Genomic DNA, 16428 nt, shown 5'->3' with positions numbered 1-16428 from the left:
AACCTTCTGGGGTAGAACCACAATATAATCATCAAAGGAAAAAATTAGCACACTGATAATTACTACCACTTCAGCTGCATTCGAGGTGTGACATTTGCCACACACTGCATTTGGTTGTTATGTCTTTTCATTCTCCTTTCATTTGGAACAGTACCTCAGTCCTTCCTTGACTATCATGGCCTTAAAACTTTTGAAGATTGCGCCAGTTATTTTGTACAATGCCTCTGAATGCGGAGTTGTCTGATGGTTCCTTTCATTTAAAAGGGGTATCACAGAATTGATGCCGTGGTCTTCTTACCTATCGTGTAACTCACAGTTTAAATTTGTCCCATTGTTGATGATGTTCACATGGATTACTTGATTAAGGTGGTATCTTGACAGGCTTCTCCTTTACATAATTACCTTTTCAACCCTTTATGACAAGTATTTTATGGAGAGATGCTTTGAAACTATGTTACTATTACATTCCTAATCATTTCAATTTATTCATTTTCTTATTTCTGTATGAACTTGTGTTTTCCTATTTTCTACAATGGCTTATAGTCTCTTACTATAATTATTTATTTTGATGCTGATGTTGTTCGAAGTTTAGCTTGTAGAGCACTTCACACTGTCTTTTGTGGTCATTAGACGGATCCCATCACACTTGGAGCACTCCTTTGCTTCTTGGCAAACGTACATTCCAAGTTCATCTTGTACTTCCCTTATCCTACCCTGAGAATTAGCTCTTTTTCTAGAGAACTGTGGTTTATTTAGTGAAGAATGGTATTTAGAAGCCACAAAAGAGGGTGCTAAGTATGTTCATTATTATTTGCGTGTTGCTTGTTCTCTAGCCCTCAGGGTGACAGAGCTAAGGGAATAAGACTGTGTACCTGTGTGTAGGAATATATACTCACATATGTACACTAAGTTACAGCTAATATTTATTATGTCTATATGTATTGAAAACTATGAGTTCATGCCAGTAATTTAGATCCAACCCCGCAGAGTTCATTTGAGTTTTCTCCCTTTTCTTCCATTTGTGTAACTTACTTTCTCGACAGTGAGGAACCTGGGTGTCATTATTCTTAATATACTTAAATAGTCCATCAGTCTCCTGTATGTAACCCATCTCCATCACCACCACCACCACCACAAATGGTGGTGTAGATGTAGACTCCCATTGCTCTCTGCTTGGACTGTGATTTAGAATAGGGATTTTTGTAAAGCTCCTCAAATGGTGCTAATATGCAGCCTAGATAGAGCGCACAACTGAATTAGAAGAAAGATGAAACCCACACTATTTGATTTATTATAAAGCAAATGGCAGGTTTTTAAGCCAGGTTTGGCAAAGTAGATTCTTCCTAAGGAAGTGAAATTTAAAGAGAAGACTCAATCCTACCAAGATGAATGATTTAAAAAAAAAAAAAAAAAAAAAAAATGGGATGAAAGTATAGCCTGTCTCCTGGAAAGCTTTGAAATGTATTTGTTGTAGAAATGAATTTACTTCTGTTGAGCATGAATTTCAATCTGTTTCCCTGAATTGCCTGTTTATAAGGAAAATATTTGAAAATGTTAGTTTGTTTTTGAAGAATGTGTTTCACTGAAACTTATTCCATTTTGTTTTATTTTATTTTGAGACAGAGTATTGCTCTTGTTGCCAAGGCTGGAGTGCAGTGGTGTGATCTCGGTTCACTGCAAACTCTGCCTCCCAGGTTCAAGCAATTCTTTTACCTCAGCCTCCTGAATAACTGCGATTACAGGCACCTAACACTATGCCCAGCTAGTTTTTGTGTTTTTAATAGAGATGGGGTTTCACCATGTTGGCCAGGCTGGTCTCAAACTCCTGACCTCAGGTGATCCACCCCCCTTGGCCTCCCAAAATGCTGGGATTACAGGTGTGAGTCACTGTACCCACCCAACGTTGCATTTTTAAAAATAAACTTTTAATTTTAGAACAATTTTAGATTTAGAAAAAAAAAATGACAACCTAAAACTTTTTTATTTGTAAATAAATCTTTAAACAGGAAAATTTAGGCTATTGTTGCTCCTTTTTTTTTTTTTTTTGAGACAGAGTTTCGCTCTTGTTACCCAGGCTGGAGTGCAACCCGCAACCTCTGCCTCCTGGGTTCAGGCAATTCTGCCTCAGCCTCCTGAGTAGTTGGGATTACAGGCACACGCCACCATGCCCAGCTGATCTTTTGTATTTTTAGTTTCACCATGTTGCTCCTTTTCTATAATGGGTTTCACTGTAAAATGTGGAAGCAAATTACAGCAGCTTGGGCACAAGGAACCCCATCCACTCCTTCCACTTGCAGCCCGAGGAAGCAAAACATTTAGAGCCAAAAAGAACAGGATCTGTGGCCAGCCTACCTGAGATGGTCAACATCCATCTTAACAGTTTTCGTAAATCCATTTTCTTAAAGGAGGGCACCTGCTGCTGCAGGTCGATGTTCTCCACGTGTTTCACGCCTAGACAGAGGCACACAATCTGACTCCAAAGAAATCCAGCCTTAAGGAAATTTCAGTAAAATTTTGTCCTTGGTTGCATGGAGTTTGCATGTTAGGCTTTTATATCTTTATACCCAGAGGTGCAGGAGAAAGGCTAGTATCTGAATGTGGACAGAGTGACAACATGTAGGTAAAATAATTTTTTAAGTCTTTTTTCTATAAATAAAGCATTATTATGTATTCACAAGAATCCCCCTCAGTTTTCATCCATGGTTCTTTTTGTATAGTTTCAGTATGTTAAACTAGATCTCTGCTTCCCAAACTTGAGTCCTTTAGGAAGCATCTTAACCTGTTACTCACTTAACCTTTAATTTGACTCGCTTGTAACTCGGCCTTATTCTAGGTGGTATCTGTGAAATCATGGGTTTGTTATCTGTTCAGTATTTGTGAGGACCTGGGAACTAGATCTTTTAACTCTCCTAGCAATGAAATTACATATGCACAGAGTCTGGGGTTTCCCACTGTGAGCTTTGAAGTTAAGGCAAGGCGGTTGGTTGAGTGTATGGCTTTTCCCAGTTGATACATAGAGTGAAAATTGACAGCATTCCAATAAATGTTACTTTTCAAGTATGTGCTGTGAATTATATTCTCTTAATTTCCTAAGATTCAGAATATCTCTCTAACTAGAATGTTTATGATTGTATGTCATTTTTATTCGAATTCACTGGAGCAAAACCTGATTAGTTCAGTTCATGTGTACAGGAAAATGTAGTAGTGAATTCAACCAATAGAGAATATGTTTGTTTGTTTGTTTGTTTGTTTTTAAGGCTGAGTTTGGCCCTGTTGCCTGGGCTCGAGTGCAGCATCGCTAGCTCAGCTCACTGTAGTCTCTGCCTCCTGGGTTCCAGTGATTCTCCTGCCTTAGCCCCCAAAGTAACTGGGACTACAGGAGTGTGCCACTACACCTGGCTAATTTTTATATATTTAATAGAGATGGGGTTTCACTATGTTTGACCAGGCTGGTCTCAAACTCCTGACCTCAAACGATCTGCCTGCCTTGACCTCCCAGAGTGCTGGGATTACAGGCGTAAGTCACCATGCCGGGCCTAGAATACACTGATTTATAGGACTCTCAGTGTCGGCCTTAAAAACACAAGTAGAAAATATATAAAACATATAGTATTAATAAATACAGAGAAAAAGTTTAGAATATAGAACATAGAGCTTTATGTTCACCACTGTGAAGATGTCATGGGAAAACACCTAACTTAGGATAAATACGTATGTCCCATAATTGAGTTAATATATTCTGCATTATCTGTGAGGAACACTGCTCAGAAGCCATCTGGATATTGTCATATTCAAATCAGGTCCTTTGCTGAGTGGAAATACATTCATTAATCGTGTGTGTGTGTGTGTGTGTGTGTGTTTCTTTTAGGTAGGTATTATAAAAGCTCACCTTAATAGCTTCTTTGAAACTAAACTTAATGTCACGTTTTGCAAAAGGGGTGACAAACCAAGTTGTGGGAATAATTAAATGTGAGTTTTATGCATCTTTTTGGTTTAAATGAAATACTGTGTTCTACCCAGGTGAAATGCCGTGTTGCACACTGTTTACAAGCATTTACTTTGCTACAGAAATGAGTTGTGACTGTAGATGTATAACCTTCTGCTATGATGTTACTTTAACAGAGAGAAGGAGCAAGAAAGGGAAGAACAGTTAATGGAAGACAAGAAAAGGAAGAAAGAGGATAAAAAGAAAAAAGAAGCCACTCAGAAGGTGAGTTTCATTAATTAAGTCTGTCTGTCTATCTGCTAGGCATCCAGAATAAGAAATTGTCTTGGCTTGAATACCCAGTATCTCAATAATGGTACTTGAGACGTTAGTTTACTTAAAAGTTTTTATATTTAGAAGCAGGAGAAAGTTCAAGGTCTGCATTTGTTACCATAAAGTAGAGGTTAAATAATGCTGTGGCTGATTTATTGAAAACAACAGTAAACAGTATTGAGAAAGGCAAGAGAGTTTTCAGATTCTCAACTCTTGTTGTATTTCCTTATTTGTATATTAATTTAATCTACATTTTCTTAAGCAAGCCTACAGAAAAACTTTTAAAAACTGGCTGGAGGTTGCTCCAGCGTTCTTTCAGTTCATCCATTGTGCTGTTGTCTAGATGAGTCTACCTTTGGAGAATTCCATACAGAAACCCTGTTGGAAAGGATCTAGTGAGCCCCTGTAGTGCTTTGGAGGATAAGGCATTGCATGGCTTTGAGGAATTGCTTAGAGAAAACAGAAGAGATGCTAAAGGTAAAAGGCAGAGGGCTGATGGCTGTCTCCTGTAAGGTCTCAGGTGAGCGGTTTGTCCAGCAGACTTGTCCAAGGCAGAGTGGCTAGAATGTGCCTGCCCTCCCCGTTGGCTTCAGAGCGTGCCCGTCTGCCCTGGCCATTGTCTGATCTGACCTGCTTCCCACACCTTACCATTCTTTTTGCATCTCTTAACTTGGGCTCTGGCTCAGCAGGGGTTTCTTTAGTGCTTTTTTTTTTTTTTTTTTGAGGCAAGGTGATTTTCCGCCAGTTATTGTCACCACTGTGTGAAGCATTTGGGAAGCAGGACCTACTGTGGGATAGGTTGGGGGTCCCTACTATTGAAGCTAAGTTTAAGGAGGAAGCAACTGTGACAAGGTTCAGAGGAAACTCTAGATTTATAACAGAGTCAAGGCAATCAAACACAAGCCACTGCACGTTTTTTCCAGCATTATTGGATATAGCATTTCTCATAATTCAGCTTTTTGAATTGCTGAAATAATCATGTGTTAGTATAAGCATAAGAAAAATCCTGAAAATATTTTCTGAATCGAATAGCGTATGTCCCTGCTGTGTTCAATGTATGAAATGTAATTTTATCTTTACTTCATAACTTAACTAAAAGGAACATTCATTATTATTTGATCCTGTAATAGACTGCTGTGCTCTTTAAGATTTTGTCTGCTTTTAATTGTATTTGTTTATCTATTAATAATGGTAGATTCTCCATCACATCTTCGTGCTGTAAGGGTATCTGCTTCAAATATGTTGCTTCTCATCTGAGTTTGTTAGAATTGCCTAAAATTCTGGAGTGAAAAGTGTGAATAAAGAAGCCAGATTGCTTGGTGCCATGGCTCATGCCTGTAATCGCAACACTTTGGGAGGCCAAGGCAGGCAGATCACTTGAGTCCAGGAGTTCGACACCAGCCTTGCCAACATGAAAACCCCATCTCTACCAAAAAAACACAAAAAAATTAGCTGGATGTGGTGGTGCACACCTGTGGTCCCAGCTACTTGGGAAGCTGAGGTGGGAGGATCACTTGAGCCCAGGAGGTGGAGGTTGCAATTAGAGAGTGATATCTTGTGTTCCCTCTCCCCACTGCCAAGAAAACCATAGAAGTCAGATAACAGCCCAGAGCCTTTTTTGTACTTGCCTGTGGGTCCATGGCAACATGCCCTGTTACTGAGGTTGCAATATACAGGTCCACCAGCCATGGGGTGTTCGTATCATTGCCCCTGTGGCTTCTGAGCTCTTGTCCCTGTGCCTCACACATATTGCACCCTCCATCTCCAACTGGAGTGATGTGAGATTAAACCTCAGTGAAAGTTTTCTTTCCTTGGGACACTCACACATTTTATCTACTAAGTTGGTACAAAAATCACATTTTGCAGTCTGTGAAAATGGGTGGTTAATAGACTGGGCACCAAGGAACTTGAGCAAAGGCTGTCAAAAAGAGGGTGCCAGAGAGTGATCTAGAGAGTATATATTCCTTCTTCGTTTTTAACATACATAGCAGTGTTTTCTTAAACTACAAATATCAGTATCTAAAATGATTAATAAAATATGCATCTGTAAACTTTAATTGGATTCCACAGAGAAAAATGATTTAAAATAAAGATGGTGTGAATGTACTTGAGAGTGAATGAGATTATTTTTGCAGAGAATTTAGTTTATGTAGCTGGAAAGTCTCTCCTGTGTGCTTGCATCTGCATTAAGAACCAATTAAGAAGTGATGGCAAAGGGGAAAATCACTGTAAATAAAATTTTGAACTGATAAATTATGAACAGCAAAAATTCTATCATTCTTGCTCAAATATGTTATTGATCAGCTTGACACAGGATGTAGGCTGACATAGGCTGATGCATGGCCTTTGATCTTGTTTTATTATACTGAACCATTGCATAATTTCAGAATTAAATTCTGATTTAGCAGTTTTAAGGAGAGCACAAAGCTTACCATGTGATTATCTTCATGGTTTCCAACCTTTTTGTAGAGACAACGCCTCAACTAGGAGCCATAAAATGTGCTATGATGCAAAGAATTGTAGAGAACGTGCCAGAGGTCTGTCATGTGGTCAATGGTTCATTCAGTCCGCAAACATTTGTGGTGCCTCTTCTAAGGGCTTCCACATCTTTCGTGCTGCTTTCCCCAGGGCTTTATAATCATCTCTTTGTGTCCATCTTCACTGTTAGACCGACTGTAAGTTTCTTGGTTTTATTTGTATTTGTATTGGCAGTAACTAGGGCAGTGCCTGGTGCAGAATAATCACTCAGAAATTATTTAATAAGTGAATGGTCAAGAATGAAGGTGGAAACGTAATTTTCTTAAAGAATTTACCTGTATTTAAAGCTGAAACTAAATTACTTCCACACAAATTAAGCATGAACTTTTTCCAGTGTTCAATGGTTATGGCAGTTGGCTCTTCCAAGAGCCATTGCTGAGTAAACTGTTAGATATCCATCCATTCATGAGAGAGGTGTCAAAGAAGGATTTCGTTCACATTCATTTAGGCTGATGCTGCTAAAGGAGGATTGTTTCGTGTTGGCAGAACACATGCTTTGATCATCCAGCTTTTCACCATCTGGGGGGACAGCTCTTAACAGAACCCACATTATAAAACATATCTGACATTATTTGGGTTTGTTGCTTACAGCAGGAAGGCACTGACTTCCTGTATAACTGATCTTCAGAGTGGCATTCTAAGCAATATTTGCAATGGCATTAAACCTAAATTGCCTTCAGGAATTGGTATGTGGCCACACGTCATTCATTCTTGGATAAGTAGTTATACAGAAAAATTATACAAGAGTATTTTCAGTAGAATTGAGCTCTGTAACAATTATTCATTTTAAGACACTGGGTTTCACAAATTCACTGTGATAGAATTAGCTTGTCATTTAACACAGAAATGTAGGAAACACCAGGAAGTTCTACAGGCAGGTCTTTGAACTCATATTTAGAATCTTTCAGTGTGCTGGGATCCATGGGAAGTAGGCTGGTCAGCTATAGGAGCTTCCTTCGAAAGATGATCGTGTTTCCATGAACCCCCATGGATGTAATCCATTATGATTACTAGCTATGATTTATTAAACTTCTTTGCTATATGAATATTTTTATTACAAAACTCAGATAATCAATATAAAAATGCTTTAGAAGATTAACAGTTGGGAAATGGGTCAGAATCACCCATGATCTCGATAACTTAATGTAACCACTGTTGGAAAGACGGCATAGTTTGTATGTTTTGCTTGGGCATCACCTTTGTGGTTTTGTTGTTATAAATTAGATGCCCTTTTTTATTTTCCCCTGTTAAAAATATCAGAAGCTGTTTTCCATAAGGCTCCTAATTACCATGTCCAAACTCTCTAAAGTCCATTACTATAGTCAGCCTGTCCAGCCTTCTAGGTTAATCATTTCCATAGATGTGTTAGTTACTATACAAAGAAATGCTTTTTTTTTTTAACAGAGCACCCTTGATTTGTCCAAAATTTACATATTTCAATGTTACTGATACACTTCATGGTATTTTATATAAGCATTGATACTAACAGCAAATATTTATTGAGCACTGCATAGAATATCTGATTTAATCCTTATAGCAGTCCTTTGCAAGGATATACTGTTATTACCTCCATTCAGTAGATAATAGAAAACTGGGGATCACATAGCTAGAAAGTGACAAGGCTTGGTTTTGAATCCTGCTTTCCGACCATGATGTCTGATGCCTCTAATGCTTGAGTTTGATGCCTAATGTCTGATGCCTGAGTCCCTGAGGTTTTGCTTTTTAGATTTGAGATCAGGTGTTTGTGCCTATATTCTTAGGGGAATCTTTTTGTGTCTATGGCTAATTTAGCTTCTGGACCACATTCATGTGATTTTTCTCTAGTCATAGCAATCAAAATGCAAATAGCATTCTCAGTACAGGGACCTTATCATATAATGAGAGGAATGCTTTTTTTTTTTTAAGTTTTACTTACTGTTTTTCCTAATGGTGGTCATGTAAATTATAACTGGACATAAGGCTAGTCTTTGGAAGGATGTCTGAATTGACTTCCAGCTCCTTTTTCTGGATTTCAGCTATGCCTGTGTATCTGTCTGACAGCTTGAATTGCTTGAGTTATGAGAATTAAAGTAGTCTGAAAATATAGTACTGAATTAAAAAGCAATTCTCATTTACTTTTATTTGTTTATTTTGCAGGTCACGGAACAAAAAACCAAAGGTAAGACTTTTTTTTCTTTTTAAATTATTTAGAACCTTTTGTGTTTAGCTTTTACACTGTTGCTGACTCAGCCTCCAATCCACTAAATAGAGAGTGAGCGTAGAGTAATTATTGTGGGTTGTTTGCAGTCACTGAAGAGCAGTCATGACAAATTGAAAATACTTGTATTAGTGTTTCTAGTTGGCCTTAAATTTTCTAGGAGGCAAAAGAGTAAATACCTTGTTTGTTTTTTTTTTTTTTTGAGACGGAGTTTCGCTCTTGTTACCCAGGCTGGAGTGCAATGGCGCGATCTCGGCTCACCGCAACCTCCACCTCCTGTGTTCAGGCAATTCTCCTGCCTTAGCCTCCTGAGTAGCTGGGACTACAGGCACGCGCCACCATGCCCAGCTAATTTTTTGTATTTTTAGTAGAGACGGGGTTTCACCATGTTGACCAGGATGATCTCTATCTCTTGACCATGTGATCCACCCGCCTCGGCCTCCCAAAGTGCTGGGATTACAGGCTTGAGCCACCGCGCCCAGCCCAATACCTTGTTTTAAAAAGTATATGGGTCATGGCTGGGCACAGTGGTTCACACCTTTAATCCCAGCACTTTGGGAGGCTGTATCACTTGAGGTCAGGAGTTTTAGACCAACCTGGCCAAACTGATGACACCTCATCTCTACCAAAAATAAAAGATTAGCCAGGCATGGTGGCTCATGCCTGTAATCCCAGTTCCTTGGGAGGCTGAGGCATGAGAATTGCTTGAAGCCGGGAGGCAGAGGTCGCAGTGAGCAGAAATCATGCCACTGCACTCCAGCCTAGGTGACGGAGTAAGACTCCATCTCAAAAAAAAAAAAAAGTATGTGGGTCATGATTTTGAATTGAACCTTTTCAAAACTTTTTTTTTTTTTTTTTATAATAGTAGCGAAAAACAAACACCAGCTTTTAATTTACACATGGGAATTGCAACGGTTTGTCAACCACCTTGACCCATGGCATGCATTGAGTCTGATAATGGAATATTGCACCTAGGATGTTTACTCTGCCTTCTGACCTAGAACTTGGAATATGCTTTTTTTTTTTTTTTTTGAGACAGAGTTTCACTCTTGTTACCCAGGCTGGAGTGCAATGGCACGATCTCGGCTCACCGCAACCTCCGCCTCCTGGGTTCAGGCAATTCTCCTGCATCAGCCTCCTATGTAGCTGGGATTACAGGCATGCGCCACCATGCCCAGCTAATTTTTTGTATTTTTAGTAGAGACGGGGTTTCACCTTGTTGACCAGGATGGTCTCGATCTCTTGACCTTGTGATTCACCCACCTCGGCCTCCCAAAGTCCTGGGATTACAGGCTTGAGCCACCGCGCCCGGCCGGAATATGCTTTTTTAAATGATAATACATTTTGAGTCGCTTAACTGTTAAAAAATAGTGACTTGTAAACTGATGCAGGTGCCCCTCGGGTCGTTCTCAACCTAATAGTTCATGTTATTTTGGCTTCTTGCTCTCCTATTAATTTTAATCATGTAGTTTTGTCTGGTGATTGTCACACTTTTGCTCATTTCCCCTTCAGAATGAGAGAGTTAATTCTTCGAAATTGCTCCTTTCCTTGGCCACCTAAATATGTGTTTCTCAGTTAGATATGCATAACAATCATTTGCATAAAATTGTCAAAATACACAGTCCCAGACCATGGCCCTAGCAGATGTATTTTGAAAAGCTCTGCAGGTGACCCCAGTACATGTCCCTGGTTGAGAATCACTGCCTTGGATGAAGGGAATTAGATGTGACTATGATGACTTGGAGAAGGATAAGGGTGATGGAGGGGTCAAGGCTTGATGGGAGGCCCTGTAATGATTAGTTTCTTCATTGTTTTGTTTTGTTTTGTTTTACTGGACTACCAAGCCAAAGCCTGTCACACAGCGATGAAAGAGTAGTAAGAGAGTGCTAATCTGTTAGGAAATTTAGTTATGGAAAATAAATTCTCAGATAATTAGGCATTACTATAATAAATTTCTAACCAAAAGACATTTCAAAGGAGAATGTAGTCTGGGAGTTTGTAGTGATGTATTAAAAAAAAAAAAAAAAAAAAAACCATAATTATTAGTTACAATTAATTGCTTACAGAGAATAGCATTCTGCCCTTGTACATTTCCTCAGTTTCAGCCCAGAAGTAGGCTTTATTATGGAAGGATCTTTGTAAATTACTTGCTTGAAATATAAATGATACTTTACCATAGAAATAGTGTTATCCATAATAGTACAGCATACTTTCTAGAAAAGGATTTGAGCACTTAAGTATTGATATTTTTAGGACTTTTTGACGATATATGGGGACAATGGATGAGAAAATTGGCATTTTCCTGGACAGGACCCTGGTTTCTGGAATGTGGTAGTTGGGTTCCTAGGCCTGGCCACAAGACTGATGCTTACAGAGTCAAGTGTTAGTTGTTCTGTAGAACTGAGCTAAGTGATGTTGGGGAACAGAAAACCTGTTAGGCATCTTTTCTTGCAGAAAAAAATTTGGTAGGGACACCAAACCTCTTCCTAAACACGTTCTTCTTTCTTCTGCCAGTCTTAAAAATCAAACTTTTTACTCACCACCAATTTTTTTTTTTTTCCAGTTGAGGACTTTCTCATACCTACTGTGTAATGGAATACAACTTCGCAGTCTCCCTGCTCTCCCTACCTCCCATCCCTCCAGTCAAAAAATAATGTAAAATAATCCCAAGGGGGAGATGAGAGGCCATCTCAGTCTCCTAAGGGATTTAATCATTAGATAGCAAGTAAAAAATACCAGTTATCCCTGTGGTATATTAGACTGTAAACAGAGGGAGGCCCACCTTTCTAGTGTTGAGTCCAGGTTTACCGTCACACCTTCATCTTTATTCCCGAGACCCAACCTTGGTACTCTAAATCTCCTTCTTCTCTTAGCTCAGCTGAACATGACTGGGGGACATGTTCTTTTCCCGAAGATGGTGTCTTCCTCAGGCAACCTCCCCTTCGCTCTGAATCTACCTATCTTTCTGCAATAGGTGCTAGAAGCACAAAGACAAGACTGTTGGTACCAAGTCCCTGGTTGTGTAGAGGACTGAAGTGAGATTTTTCTGTATTTTAGAGTAATAGTATATTAATTGTATATTCTTCCTGTATTGTCCACCATTTAAAAAAAAAATGTGAGAGCCAGACACGGTGGTTCACACCTGTAATCCTAGTACTTTGCGAGGCCAAGGCGGGTGGATCATGAGGTAATGAGTTCGAGACCAGACTCAAACCAACAAGGTGAAACCCCGTCTCTACTAAAAATACAAAAAAAAGTCGGCCAGGCGCTGTGGCTCACGCCTGTAATCCCAGCACTTTGGGAGACCGAGGCGGGTGGATCATGAGGTCAAGAGATCGAGACCATCCTGGTCAACATGGTGAAACCCTGTCTCTACTAAAAATACAAAAAATTAGCTGGGCATAGTGGCGCGTGCCTGTAATCCCAGCTACTCAGGAGGCTGAGGCAGAAGAATTGCCTGAACCCAGGAGGCAGAGGTTTTGGTGAGCCGAGATCGTGCCATTGCACTCCAGCCTGGGTAACGAGCGAAACTCCATCTCAAAAAAAAAAAAAAAAAAAAATAGTTGGGCATGGTGGCACGCACCTGTAATCCCAGCTACTCAGGAAGCTGAGGCAGGAGACTCGCTTGAACCCCAGAGACGGAGTTTGCAGTGAGCCAAGATCCCAGCCTGGGAAACGGAGCAGGATGCCATCTCAAAAAAAAAAAAAGAAAGAAAGTGAGAATTCTCAGAAGAGTAGGACAGATTTCAAGTGGAGGTTATGAGAAAACATAGCTAGAGCTAGCTTGCTACCCAGGTATCAAATAATAGAAAGCACTTAAGGTAGGAGCTAATATCTACCTTCATTAGATTTTAGAGTAGAATTGAAAGAGGGATTGATGTAATCGTTCAGCTTTAACAGGGATGAAGTTTAGGATTAAGTTTAGGTTTTAAAAGCCCAATTGCATAAACTATATAATGGAAGAGGTTGGACATAGAAATTTATCCTTGTTAAAAAGAAGTTAGGGACTAGGCACCATAACTCAGACCTGTAATCCCAGCTACTCAGGAGGCTGAGACAGGAGGATTGCCTGAGCCCAGTAATTCAAGGCTGAAATGAGCCAGAACTATGCCACTGTACTCCAGCCTGAATGGCAGAGCAAGACCTTGTCTCAGTTAACAGCAAAAAAAGATGTTAGAGCGCCGGGCGCGGTGGCTCAAACCTGTAATCCCAGCACTTTGGGAGGCCGAGGCGGGTGGATCACGAGGTCAAGAGATCGAGACCATCCTGGTCAACATGGTGAAACCCCGTCTCTACTAAAAGTGCAAAAAATTAGCTGGGCATGGTGGCACGTGCCTGTAATCCCAGCTACTCAGGAGGCTGAGGCAGGAGAATTGCCTGAACCCAGGAGGCGGAGGTTGCAGTGAGCCGAGATCGCACCATTGCACTCCAGCCTGGGTAACAAGGGCGAAACTCCGTCTCAAAAAAAAAAAAAAAAAAAAAAAAAAAAAAAAAAAAGATATTAGAGTAATGGCTGGCTCTAATGAGAGTTTATCAGCCTAAGATGACCTTACACCGCTTTAATAGACATGTAGTATCCAGGAAGGGATTTACACTTCCTGCACCACACTACAGAAGGGAAGCAGGAGCAACTGGCATGCACCATGTGGAGTTCGGGCCAGACTGGGCAAGGAATTTGTCAACTCAGGAAGATTTAAACACCTGGGGTCTTTGAGCTCCCAGGGAAAGGCTTCCTGCTTGGGAACCTCAGGTAACGGTCTTCAAAAATTTGGAGGGCTCTATTGCCTGTCACTTAACAGTTCCTTGGTAATTATCTGTCAGATATTTTGTTCAGTGAAACTTTTTCTTCAAATATCACCAATGGGGAGTCAAAGCCAACAGGGAAAAGCTTCTAGCTCAGTAAAAGTTAAAGTTTTGGGGAATTGTCCTTCACCACTGAAAGAGAGTTGAGAACAGCACCGAATCCATCAGCATACCCGGGGTTATGGGCCATTGCAGGACATTGGCTACCACTCTTCGTTTTGAGCCTATTGCGGAAGGCATATTGCAGTCAACTCTCATTTATTAATATTGGAGGGGTCCCCCCCATTAAATAATTGATAAACTACTTGCAGCACCCCTCACACCTTGTAGAAACACCTGTGTGTTCTAACACAGTGGTGGGGAGCCACTTGTTCAGAGATGGTACTGGCTGCCTCTAAGAGAATGAATGAATGTGAGGTATTAGAATACATGGGGCACCAATTAATTGGCACGAAAATAGTCCAAAAAGGAGGTAATGAGGACTTGAACCTGATGCCGGGCAGAGGTAGTAAAGGGTAAGGAATGAATTGAGAGAGGCTTTAGTTTAACTTAATGTTGATTAGATACGTTAAACGGTGGAAGAGCATTGAGAAGTCTAAGATACAACCAGGTTTCTGACTTGAGCAGGTGGTTGGGTGATAAGTTCATTCTTTGAGAGTGAAGACATGGAATTGGGAGCTAGGAAACAAGTTTGGGGAAGGGAAAGATGGTAAGTGGCAGTTAAAGCCTGAGCCTAGAAGAGTTGGCACTCAAGGAACTGAAATGTGGAAAGGATGCAGGCCCTATCTTCCCGTTGATTTTTGTTGTTGTTGTTTTTAAGCCACTATTTATGGCCACATTGATTTGCCCTTCCCCAGTCAGAAGCCAGGGTTGCCGTTATGGCCGTGGACTGTCTGTTTTTGTACTGCCCATGAGCTAAAAATATTTTTTACATTTTGTAATTATTGGAGAAAAAATGAGAATATTTTATGACATGTGAAAATGACAGGAAATTCATATTTCACTGTCCATAAATAAAGTTTTATGGGAGCACAGCCACACACTCATTTGTTTACACATTGTCTATGGCTGCTTTGGCCCTACAAGTGCAGAATTGAGTTGTTGTGATGAAGACCATATGGCCAGTAAGTCCAAAAATATTTACTATCTGGCCCTTTACAGAAAGTTTGTTGATTCCCCCTGATCAAGAGTAGGAGAAGCCCACACAGGAAGAGGAATGGAAGAGCTGAAGAGCTAGCTGGAGCACATCTCACAGAAACGGGAGGGAGGGAATGATGAGTGGTGTCAGAAGCTGCAGAAAAGTCAAAGAAAAGGTCCACTGCAGACTGGTTAGACTGGCATCAAAGATCTCTAGTGACTTAGGAGGAAGGAAGCTTCCAGGGAGATGTTTAGGGCAAAAGCCAGTGTATTTTGGGTAGAGGAGGGAGTGGAAGGTAAAGAAATAGAGACAGTGCTCAGAGGTTACTGAAAATTGTTCAGTACATGTTGACCACTCACTGTGTGTCATCAGATTTTAAATGCTCAGCCTAGAATATCTTTTCTAGGCCTTGTTTGTATTTTAACTACTACTTTAAAAACATTTCTAGGTCATTCTTTTTATGTTTGTTACCATTGAGATAGTTAAAGGAAATAATAGCTTGTACTAGTTCTGTGCAGCTGCTGGGTTCAGAACCCTGCCTAGTTCGGAAGTTTCTTAAACAGCCTTTTTATCTGAAAAAGGAGCATCTAATTGAAGTTCTCAGAAATAAGGGCAATTAGAAGTTTAAACTGTGAGATACAAAAATGCAATAAGATAAATGGGATAAGGAAGGGGGGAGGAGATTCAGTTATTAGAGTACATAAATGTTTCTTAAAAGTAAATGAATGGAGGCTGGCCACGGTGGCTCACACCTCTTATTTCAGCACTTTGGGAGGCGGAGGTGGGCGGATCACCTGAGGTCAGGAGTTCGAGACCAGCCTGGCCAACATGGTGAAACCCATTTCTACTAAAAAATATAAAAATTAGCCAGGCGTGATGGTTCACACCTGTGATCCCAGCTACTCCGGAGGCTCAGGCAGGAGAATCACTTGAACCTGGGAGGCAGAGATTTCAGCGAGTTGAGATCCCATCACTGCACTCTAGCTTGGGCAACAGAGCAAAACTCAGTCTCAAAAAGAGAAAAAAGAAAAGGAAGACGAAGTAAATGAATGAAAGTTAGAAAATAGGAAACACAACTTTTTTTTCACAATGTTTTTATTTCCCTGTAGTACAGAAATCATGTTTAAGCCACAAACCTTTCCTCTGGAAAATAATAAACTATGCCCTTACTTTGAACAGCTCGTCTTTAGAAAAACTTGTACAACCTGCAAATCGTTAAGATTCAGAAAAGAGACAGCCTGAAAAGTAACATACTCAGACTTAACGATAGCTTCTCTTCCCCTTTATTGTCTAACATTCTGGACCATGACGATGGGTTGATACACACTGATTCTGATTTCTTAAGACTTTGGGAGTCAGTTTGGATCAGGCCTCCTGCCTAAAAAGCTGCATTGCTCTCCAATTAGTGCCTGCAATTCTGGTTGGCATTTAAATGCTTAACGTTCTGAGATTCAGAAAGATGTGATTTAAAAAATAGATTAAGAATTCATTCAG

At 40.2% G+C, this 16428-nt stretch overlaps 1 protein-coding gene across 12 annotated transcripts in view; it reads left to right on the top strand.

The window, feature by feature from the left end:
• The window catches only part of TNRC6B (trinucleotide repeat containing adaptor 6B), a 296001-nt gene that overhangs the window by 201607 nt on the left and 77966 nt on the right, over nucleotides 1–16428 (top strand). For all 12 annotated transcript variants that reach the window (XM_074390906.1, XM_074390915.1, XM_074390905.1 and 9 more), the window contains 2 exons: nucleotides 4123–4210; nucleotides 8933–8954. In XM_074390906.1, the coding sequence (XP_074247007.1) occupies nucleotides 4123–4210; nucleotides 8933–8954 (110 nt within the window). The remainder of the gene's footprint in view (nucleotides 1–4122; nucleotides 4211–8932; nucleotides 8955–16428) is intronic.

This window comes from Saimiri boliviensis, chromosome 21 (genome assembly GCF_048565385.1).
Source record: "Saimiri boliviensis isolate mSaiBol1 chromosome 21, mSaiBol1.pri, whole genome shotgun sequence".
Taxonomy (NCBI): Eukaryota; Metazoa; Chordata; class Mammalia; order Primates; family Cebidae; genus Saimiri; species Saimiri boliviensis.
Note: the sequence above shows the minus strand (reverse complement) of the source record. Positions and strands in the feature narration are given on the sequence as shown.